Raw genomic sequence first — 10,912 nt, forward strand, 5'->3', positions numbered from 1 at the left:
GCAGTCAGAAACACGTTGCATGTTGTACCCAGGATCCATAACAAGCCTCCTTCACTCTACCACATGTTGCTGCCAGCCACCTGAATGCTCAACCAAAGAACTGAGATCAAGATTGCAGAATCACACCTCAAAATGATGGTCATGACACTCTGTGTCTGACAATGAAGTCTGACACTGGGTCACCCTAGGCCTCTGTATCCTGAAAGACAAGGTGCCTACACACACTGCTTTGTTTAGTAACTATTTTATTCTCTTCAAACACCCTCCTGCACTACCCTCTCTCAATTAACAATTCACAATTAAATGACAAATAGATTGGCAAAGAAACTTTTCCACATTCATGTCAATAATTCGCAATTCATTCATTTCTTTATTCCAGTCTGTACAATATACAGTGCAATGCGGTTGATTTGTTTGTTTTATATTTAACATCCAGCATTTTAAATAATGTAACAGGCAAATTACAGCATTTACTCCATGCAACTTGTATCAGATTCCATGTACTATTCATCCACTTTGTAAACATAGAAAATATAATTCTACATAAAAGTACCTCAGCACAACCTACCAGTTAGATCGAACACATACAAATATAATATATTGAAAAGTAACTTCATATCATTCATAATTATATAGACACTTAGGTGTTTGTTGCCACTTGTTTACACCACATGTTTTCAATTCACCATTTAAATTGAAAGCATCAGAGGTGAATTAGCATTCTATCTGACATACATTTTTCTTTTTTAACCCAGAGCGACAAATTCCACAGAGCAAATACTCTCCTCTGACCAGGAGACCTGTCTTAGTGGGAGGGAGTCACGTAAGATAGCACCTGGTTCAGGGACACACACATGAATACATGTACACATGTACCACAGTCAGGACTAACAAAGAACATGGACCAACACAGACACATGCACTCTCACTCCCAAACACACCTGAATTATTTTCACTCAAACACACACAGAGACACACCGAACCATATCCATGGAGAACCACAACGCAGTAAAAGGGAACTTGGCAGAGTCACATGGAATGTTCTTGAACTCTTGAGTCAAGGAACACAAGGAGTATCACTCAGTGTCCTAAGAGATAAAGAAAATACATCAGGAAAATCTGAACTGGTTTAAAACTATAATATTCATAAAAGAACATCAGAGGCACCACAAAATAAACACAAAATGGATACCTCAGTGGCCTTGTCACAGCTGTTGTCAGCCTCAGCCTGAGTCTCCCCTGCATTCTCCACCGGCGCCTCCTTGGCCTCTTCATCCTGTTTGGACACAAGCACAGCCTTTACTTACTCAACCGCACCATCCAAATAATAACAATGTGGATGGGGAGAATCCCTTGATTTATTTGGATTGCACACAGGCCTATGTTTGCATTCTTCAAAAGAAATTATTTTGGTTGAAAAATAGCATCATGCTGTTAGAAAGTCTTTGAATTTCCTGAGCTGATTGCCTTGAGATGAAGAGCTATACAATCCAAACTGAGGGGCGGCCAAGACAAGACACACACTGTGAAGATTAGGCCTTGATTACTGTTTGGCATTGAGATGACCTTCTCTAATGAGCCACAGGCAGGTGTGTGTCTGTGTGTGTGGAGGGAGCCACTGTGTCTGTGTCTGGGTGTAGAGAAAATCTCACTGTCTTCAGTGCAATATGTGCAAAGAAGAATGTTGTATTCCCATTACATTTTCACATGTACTGTACATAAGACTGCTTGTAAACCCTTTTGTCCTTAGGAGCAGCTCAATATCTTCAGTAAAAACACCTACACTATTTATGTGCCTTGTGAAAGTGTGTGTGTGTGTGTGTGTGTGTGTGTGTGTGTGTGTGTTAGTGTGATCACAGACAGACAGCACATAGTTAATGTGCAGCGTCTCCTGCCTCTCCATTTAACACCGCCTACTGCTCCTCCATCTGTTCACAAAGGGGAGTCGGAGCCGGCGAGCCGCTGAGCCACCGTGGCTGCTGCCCTTCACTGCCCCATGCGTCTGCCTCCTCATTACAGCCCATCACCAGGAGGCTGTCTAGGCACCTTTCATCTCACATTACATTTACAATCAACCTGACACCAACCTGTCACCAATACACATCTTCTCTGTCAGAGCTCATTTTTGGTAATGATAATCTGCCATTTAAACATTGAATTGAAACCTGTTTACATAGTGTTGTCCTTGGTTGTTTTGTTACAAGACTCATCAGAATTACGGAAGCCATCAAGCCATCAAACCACTACAGCAGAGCAACCATATCTCATGCTTCTCATCTATTCAGTACTTTCCTCTCGTCCTATCCTCAGCCTGACACACCGTCCATCACTCCCTCCATTACATGTCATATGTGGACAGACGGATGAAAGTAAGAATTGATTTTTGCTGCCGTCCTACCTGATGCCCCAAATGAAAGGAGAAGAATTGTTATTCCCAAAGCCTTCCTCCTCACGTCAACTCCCAGCAGTCAACTGCTGATGACTTTGCATCATTCTTTACCAAAAACCTGCCGACATTTGTGACCATTTCACAAATCCGCTCAACACAGTCTGACTCAGAATGTACATTACAGTACAGAGTGTACAATGCTTCCTTTATCTCCCTTTCCCTGATGGAGATTTTCACTGATAACTTCTGTAACTTCATTACATCAACATTTCCTTCGAAATGACCTATGAATCCCCTTACCTGCAACTTTGTTTTCACATGGAAGCTGCACCAGGCGCGTAACTGAAGCGTTCCGTTCATGTTGTGTCTACTGCAACATTAGCTTCCACTATAATCAATGGAAGTAGCTACACCAGATGTGATGGCAGCATGTACATTCGAAAAACATTGACCAGTCCTCTAAAATGTTTTTTACATGTTGCAAACATGTAAAAAAAAACAAGCCTGGTGTAGCTTCCCTGTCATATAAAGTCATACTTGCAGTAAAACCCACACAAAAGCAATCATTGGCTTCATTCTATATGGATCATTCTAAAGGACTAGTCTTTCCCCTGTAACTGTCTTATTGTCAGTGAAAGAAATCTGCAGTTGATGGCAGCTATTGAAACCTCTAAACTCCAAATGTATACGGTAACATAAACACAACAATGCCTTGCCGAGTACAGTGTTAAATTTGAGTTTTACACTCACAAATGCAATGCCATTCAGACAGGTGTGCAGGCAACTTTACAGATGGTAGCGCATCTGGTCTTCAATTATAATTATCGACAGTGACTGCAACACCTGTCCCAGGGTCAAAGTCTTAGGGCAAATCCCAGGGTCACTTTCCTGATGACACAATGACCAACTCTATTCAGTCAAGTCTGTTAACTTTGAAATATGACCATGATGAACATAACGGCCCTATTTGACCATAGCACAACCTGACAAAAACAAGGAATAAATCTTCCTAGTTACCTGAGAACAGTCATTCCCAGACACTGACAATACCTGAGCCAACACCACCTCTTGTTAATGTAATCAATATGGGGGCTTTTGTCATAGAGGAAAAAAAGGGGGTCGTTCACGTTTGAAAAGGACTGAAATGGAATATCTTTACTCACTGGTTTTGGTGTATCCTTCTTCACCAGTCCTGTTGCAGCGACAATGTTCCCAGCACCCTCCACTGTTTTTTGGGCAACGGTTGTGACTCCAGTCACCATGGCACCACTCACCTGTGACACCCCAGTAACAGTCTTCCCGGCCACTGGAAGGCAGACACAGAGAAATGACCACAGAGCCCAGAAACTAACTATCTGAAATGAATTCATTGACTTTTGTGTCTTGAATTATAATCTAGAATGAAAAGATCACCATAGTTCTACTGTAATGAAAGAAATAGCTTTATTTAATTTATGAAGCTTTCACCCTAATTTAATGATCACAATCTACCTGTATACCCATTCATCCACCATACACATAGCTTGCAGTGTTGCCAGAGTCTGCTTATTATAAGCGGCTTGGGCTTGTTTTTCGGTGAAGTTGCGGGTTGCGGTTTTGGGGGCGTGTATTTTATGTGGTCGCTTCTTTTGGGCTTGCTTCGTGTTTGTTGTTTCTGCGTAGAATCCAGGCAAAGTCTACACGTACACAAAGGGCATTTTAAACCTATGCCTCTACGTCGACTCTACACGGTAACTACAGGCTCCTCTAACTCCTCTGCCCTAGAAATGTAACGTCAGGTGTTCGGGGAGGGGATGCTACTTGGATCGCTTCTTTAGGGCTTGTTTTAAGGACCTGCTGCTTGTTTTTGCTCACGTGACCTGGCAACACTGATAGCTTGTTTGATGATTTTTCATCTTGCACTTGGTAGCCTATATAAATAGTTTCCTTCAATATGATCATGGATAAAAATACTACATGGTCTGGTCTATTTAGAGATTATCCAGAGAGTGAAAATATACTAATATGCAGAGATGGAACAGTCCAGCTTCAGAAAGTAAAAGTCCTGCCACATGTCTGTGCCAACCACTAAACCAGATGATATTTTAGCACAACTAGGTAGAGCAGCTAATTAGTGCAATCACCTAAGTGTATAGGTAGAACCAATACATGGTTGGATTTGTACTTTCTGAAGCTGGACTTTTCCACCTCTGCTAAAATGTCACAATAGAAGCCCATTTAAAATGTGCACCTTTCTACTGTACCTGAGGCCAGACAAAACTACATTGCCAATTTGCCATTCAGTCTCTGAACTTTCAAGATCTGACATTAAAATGAATGTGGCAAATTAATGACTTGCATAGTCATTGAAAGCACTGACATTTGTCAGAATTCAGGCCTACCTGTAGTGACTCCATCCACTGTTTTAGAACCTGAAAAACAAAAACATAACCCTTAGTCTGTCCCTTTAACAAACCAAACAAAGGATAACATCACATTTAAGTCAATTGGGAATGCCCACACGTTCAATGGCTAATGAGAACATGGCACTTGGAAACTGGATCTGTGGCTAGTTTGCTTCAAGGCTTTCACATAAGATTCTATTTGCTAATTGAAGTGAACCGATAGCCTCCAGCATGATTTCATTTAGAACAAAATTTAATTGCCACTGCTCAGTAAATTAATTGATTAAAGACAGAAATTGGCTTCTGACGGCTAAATATCACGTACCAACAAAAATGACCCCATCTTTAGTCATTTCAGCTGCTCCTGTCACTCCCTGTTTGGTCTTCTCCGCCGCCAACACAACCCCATCCTTGGCTTTTGACAGTCCTTTCTTAAACGCGTCCATGCCGATTCCAAATGGACAACAAACAGTCTGCTAAGAAGACGTGTACAATTAGTAATGGCAAGTTTGCTGCTTTATCACGCGGAGTCTGATGCCGAGTTGTCACCGCCCACTCATTCTCTCAAGTCCAGTTTATCTTGCTCAACTCGTTTGATGAGCCCCATGAGCACACAGAAAAATTCCATGCACCTGAATGAATTGTCTTAAACTTAACATTCACAGATAGATTACAGAACACATTTTTGCTCAAGTAGCCATACCTACATTTAACAGATTTAACAGAACATTATAGGTATCGTAGCACGACCCACTTAACATTAAAAAAATAAATACAAAAATAAATAAAAATAAGGACTGATAACTACTAATGAGAATCTTCATTGCATGACATTTAGATTACTCAATTATTTCATTCATCCTGTCAAGGAGTCAAAAGCATCCCACTACTGATAATTACACGGACGTTGTGGACTCTTCACCCACCTGTTCGCTTCTTTCTTCCCTGAGATTTCTGGTAGCCTATAGCCTAATGAATATCAAATTTGACGTTGCCCTCGATGCGTCTAAACTGATTATTCCAGCCTAAACGTATGTGTGTTCTTATGTCCCCTGTAGCCTATCGGAAACTGATTCTCTGGTGTCTCGGATGTGCGCGCGTGACCGACGGATGGTACTGATGCGAGCCCGGTGGTTGTAGCCTGATGGTTGTGTCTCACATGCTTGTGTCACTCTGAGTGCAAGCTCAACCATTCGTGTGTGTGTGTCTCAATTAGAGGGCTAGGTTATGTTTTATTTAAAAAAAAAAAACATAACTGAGATGACATAGGCCTAATTAAGTTATTATTGCTTGATTTACAATAATGTGTCAATAATTAATGTCAGCACATACATGTAGGCTATAGGGCCAATAGTTATCCTATTTATTTATATAGTTTAATCTAAGTGAGTCAACGGTAATAATTGAGGTAGCCTACCCTGTTTGTCTTTGGAGGTGTAATGATTAGTTACTCTAGCTCAAGCCTTATTTTGTTTAATTCATACGCCTACACATTGATCTTATAATTAATTTTGATCTTATGGCATCTTTGGGTGGAATGAAAGTTAATTGTGGTAGGCTAAGTGTGTGAAAATGTAACAGAGTGAGCTATGGAAGGGAATGTGGTCTTTAAAATGTCCACAGCCTAGGCTACTGCTAGCTGCTCCTCATGGCTGGAGAGTCTCACTGGATTTGATGGTTAACACAAACTAAAAACATCACTGAATAGTTATGAATTGGTTTTGTCCGAAGGATTGCTTTTAAAAGGGATTCAATCATTATGTTTCAGAAAAACAGAACTAGGTTTGTTTTTTGATCTGATTGTTTTCCACATGCCCCTCTGTCTCCATTATTGTCTCTTGCGTGAGATAACTTCCTGCACGGTATGTCTCAGATCTCGTCTGCCATGTTTTAATCTCAAGCCTAGCTCAAGGCCTTCTTCTCTTTCATACGAGGATTTCAATTGGTGTACAGTAGGTTCTTATCATATGTCCTTCTCTCTCATCTTAGCATGTAGTCATGGAAACCTGCTTCATTTCGCTTTGTCGTGGTTGCCAACACTTGGTGATATTATTTTAATGACAACAAAAATACAAAAATATGTTGTGATCAGATCATCAGCACTTTCCAGCTAAAACTTCCCAGTCAAAGACGACAATGTTGATGATATGTGTTTTATACTGAAAGGCAAACAGCATAGGCCTATTATATGAAGCAGCCAAATGTTCATCTGATTGTGGGCTGAGCTCATGAAGTGTTTGTGGCCTCTGATTGTGCACTCATTTATGAATTTATGAGATCAGCATAGATCGTGATGTACTCCATGTTAATGTCATCGGGTGAAGAGTGTTTCCTATTGTATTTGGCCAATATAGTGTGAATTTTCTGATGCTTGCTGATGAAGAAATAAGCTCATGTTTTTTTCCTTGTCAATTACCTAAAGCAGGTCACCAACTACAGTACGCTCACACCCTTTATCCCACATTGATGACGCATTGCCCAAGTGGTCCTGTGAAACAGAACAGTGGTGGCACTGCTGGTGTCATGCAGAAAAAGCTGAGTTTGTCTTGTGGTGGTAGCCTTATGAGCTGCCTCGTTTGAATGGTTGCCCTCATATTCATGGTGTATACAGGGACATTGATACCTGGGTTTCTAAACACCATATCCCGAATTTGATCAAAACTGGGGTAAGCCTAATAACAGGGATAGTGAAGTGCATGTAAACATACTGTAGTCAGTGTGAATCATGCTGAGAGGAACTGGAGGAAAGGACAAGACAGAAGATATTTAGGTAAATATTTAGATAGGTGTAGAGCAGAGAAAAGAGATGTGCAGAAAACAGAACAAAGAGCACACAGGTATGCCTACAGACGAAATAGAGCAGAGACACAGTGAGAAATGAGGAACTTTATACTGTATTTATGTGATGCAAAGGGGAAGAGTGTAAAGCAGGAGAAGAGCCATTCTATTCTTTTTGGTAAAAACATAGGGTAGCAATTGTATTGCAGTGTTATTTATCAGTGTCTGTGTGGTATTTTTGTGTGAAGTCAGGAGGATATTGCCCATTAAGTCTGTTTTATACTTGTCCTTATTGAAGTTAGGCTATTTCGTGTTGCCTCCAGGAATCCTTTCTTTATTGTACAACCTTGTTTCCAAAAACCAACAAAAACGAAACTGGTATTTTGGCAAATTGACAAACAGGCGCTCATTTTGAATTTGATGCCGCAACTCCTCTCAATGTTTTCCCATCACTATACTGTCTCTAAACATTTGGGAACGGAGTAGACAGAGTAGTTGTTGTCAACTTGTCCCAGACTTGCTCAATATAAGATTTCATCTTAACTATCTAGGGACTTCCTTATCATGCTATTTCTCTTTTTTGTTCTATAATGATCCCCATGTGACATATCTGGACTGCAGGCAGGTCATTTTAACACCTGGACTCTCCTACTATGGGGCCATACCATTGTAATATGTGAAGAATGCAGTTTAGTATTGTTTTCCTGAGATATTCAAGGCATTCCCTAAAAAAGACACAGTCTGGATGGCAACCTGTTGCTACAAACCTTTAATAATAATTCAACATTAATTGTGCCTCTTCATATTTTACAAGTTGCCCATGCCATAGGCACTAGCCCCATGTTGCCTTTTGAACTGTGTATGCATAACAATTTGGATGGTCCCTCTTCTCCTTAGTATCTGCACAAAGTTGTCTACCACACTAATTCAAACATCGAAAATGCATTTCTTTTGAAACACTGCCATCTGCTGGAAATGATGACAAAAAACACAACAGTAATGCAACACAAGCCCTGGAGATAATACCGTACTACAGCGCATCAAAATACATATTGTGGGATGACATTTTAGTTGAGAGCATGTGTTTGCTAAATAGATGATAGCGGCATCAGTTATCAGGTCCTATAGGGAAATAAGTTAGTGTATTGCAGCAACAGTATGTTGTTACACAGTCTGCCAACAGAGAGGAAGCAAGCAGCTCCTTGAATTTATGACATAGCTCCTAAATCCATAACATATTACCTCCATTAATTAGATCAGCTCAATCAAATGTGTTAATATTAGCCTATATAGCAATTCCAAACAACTTCAGAAGATACCTTCAGAATATTTTACAATCCTACTTGAGGATTATTGTTTTGCCCTATGGGCAGTGTCCCTTTTGAGTTAGCAGATTATATGGTAATTCATAGTTTTGCTAAAACCAGTGTGGCCTTGTTGGCTCAGGTGGTCTTCAAGCACAACCCTATTTTCATAAAGCAAATGTAGTTTTGAAGTATCTCCTCAACAAAATATACCCAGCTCTTTGTTATCTAGGCTCTACTATTCTGTTACTTTCAAGCTTTTATATCTTCATGAAACTACTACACTTCCTCACTCTATGAGGTACACCTTACTGTACTAGTACTGGGTTGGATCCCTTTGTGCCTTCAGAACCGCATTAATTCTTCATGCCACGAATTCCAGAATCTGCTAGGATCATTCCTCTGAAATATTGGTCCATATTGACATGATAGCATCATGCAGTTGCTGCAGATCCATGTGAATCTCCCTTTCCACCACACCCCAAAGGCACTGGTCTCTGAGGTCTGGTGACTATTTGCCTTATTCTTCCAGCGGCCATTGAAAGCCAGAACGAGGTTACTGGGTACACTTGCCATCACACCTCAGACCATTAGATGGCGGTAATGCACTCCGTTTGCAAACTGCGAACCAAGAAAAGAGTAAAAAAAACTCACAGAAGAAAAATTAAATATCCAGTGAGCGGGAGTTTTCTGGGTACAAGCAGGGCCGCTGCTGGAGAATGTGGGCCCTATGACAGACAATTATTCTGGGCCCCTTGTCAGTGCTGGGCCTTAGAATCGTCCGAGTGTGAACACAGTCTACTGAACCCGTGTCTGGACCAGAGTCCACTTGGCCAAGGTCGAATGCTATCATTTCCAAAGAATAAACTGCTGTTTTTGTGATGTTGCCAAGAGATATGGTGAGTAGGAGCTAGTATTTATGACATAAATGGACCCTGGTCTGTGAACAAAAATGTAACATGAACTGAACCAACTGAGCCAAGGCTAGGGGGGAATAATCACACTTGGGTACAGTCCTGTTAAACGGGCCCAGTGTGAAGGCAACCGTAGTTATTTCATTAGATGGGTTTAATATTGATTATGGCTCCTTTCGGATGTAAGCAGTTCTATTTTTTTTTATGATCATCATTAAATACATAAGTGCTTATGTTCCAGGACAGGACAGGACAAAGAACATTTTTAAAAATCGGATTTTCTTTCTTTTTTTTCTTAAAAAACGAGGAACATTTCAAACTTTTGTAGCTGTTATGATAGCCACCAGAGGGCACACAAACACCAAACATATTTGCCATCTCACAGGCAAATGGGATAAAAGGCGACCCTTCTCTCTGCTTATTACTGGCATTAAGAAAAGAATAAACACAACACATACAGTATAACACAACACATACAGTATAACACATATCATTTAACATACAGGCATTAAAAGAAAAACTCAGTTAAACAAAATGGACTACAATAAAGTCAATTCCTTGCACGCAACCCCAATAGCAATATACAATTATAAATAGAAAAAGGCAATAATATTTGGTGTGGTTAAAAGCAATAGGAATATAAAAAGCAATATGATTCAGCATGTCTAAATGTCTTAGAACATCATGGTGAAGACACAAGACAAAGGCATTTATACCTTGCAACATGTACTGTTATCATTAAATAAAGGCGTGTTCGTATCTCCCAGATGAACACTCAAGATTCCATTTTTGGATCAGTTCACACCCTCATAACCTCGAGTATTACTGTCACAACCAACTCAGAAGAGCTGTTACAAATACAAATACAAAAACAAAATAAACTGAATTCATTTTCAGAAGACAACCACAAAGTTATATTCATTCATCTTTCACTGATTCGTTTAAGAAATACAATAAGATCCTCTAACAAGACTGAAATACAGATTGTGTACAACAGCATTAGAAGATACAGCAGATTAATCACAAATCAATAATCTGACCTCAGTCTGAGGTCTGATAGCCTGACCTCATATCAGATGTAATGGTGGTGGGAGTAGGTCAAAGCAGGTTCTTTTGGACCTTCCCAGACCCCATGAGAGGTTT

The 10,912-nt window shown here is 40.2% G+C and overlaps 1 protein-coding gene across 2 annotated transcripts; it reads right to left on the reverse strand.

The window, feature by feature from the left end:
• Nucleotides 1-350: 350 nt before the first annotated feature.
• Nucleotides 351-5,836, reverse strand: LOC134101453 (alpha-synuclein-like). Of its 2 annotated transcripts, XM_062555162.1 has the most exons (6): nucleotides 5,700-5,836; nucleotides 5,099-5,246; nucleotides 4,771-4,800; nucleotides 3,553-3,695; nucleotides 1,193-1,276; nucleotides 351-1,088 (listed from the first exon to the last, which is right to left on the reverse strand). In XM_062555162.1, the coding sequence occupies exons 2-6, from the start codon at nucleotides 5,217-5,219 to the stop codon at nucleotides 1,077-1,079; spliced, it is 390 nt and encodes a 129-aa protein (XP_062411146.1). In that variant the 5' UTR covers nucleotides 5,220-5,246; nucleotides 5,700-5,836; the 3' UTR covers nucleotides 351-1,076. The 2 variants fall into 2 exon arrangements, with proteins under 2 accessions (XP_062411146.1, XP_062411145.1); XM_062555161.1 differs by lacking the exon at nucleotides 5,700-5,836 and having other exon boundaries at nucleotides 5,099-5,320.
• Between the last annotated feature and the right edge of the window lie 5,076 nt (nucleotides 5,837-10,912).

Source organism: Sardina pilchardus, chromosome 14 (genome assembly GCF_963854185.1).
Source record: "Sardina pilchardus chromosome 14, fSarPil1.1, whole genome shotgun sequence".
NCBI classification, from domain to species: domain Eukaryota; kingdom Metazoa; phylum Chordata; class Actinopteri; order Clupeiformes; family Clupeidae; genus Sardina; species Sardina pilchardus.

Coding starts and splice junctions, on each gene's coding strand:
- LOC134101453 (XM_062555162.1), bottom strand. CDS start 5,219: ATGGACGCGTTTAAGAAAGGACTGTCAAAAGCCAAGGATGGGGTTGTG. Junction 3,696..4,770: donor AGTGGATGGAGTCACTACAG/GTAGGCCTGAAT, acceptor TCTGCCTTCCAG/TGGCCGGGAAGACTGTTACT. Junction 1,277..3,552: donor AGAAGGATACACCAAAACCA/GTGAGTAAAGAT, acceptor GTGTCCAAACAG/GATGAAGAGGCCAAGGAGGC.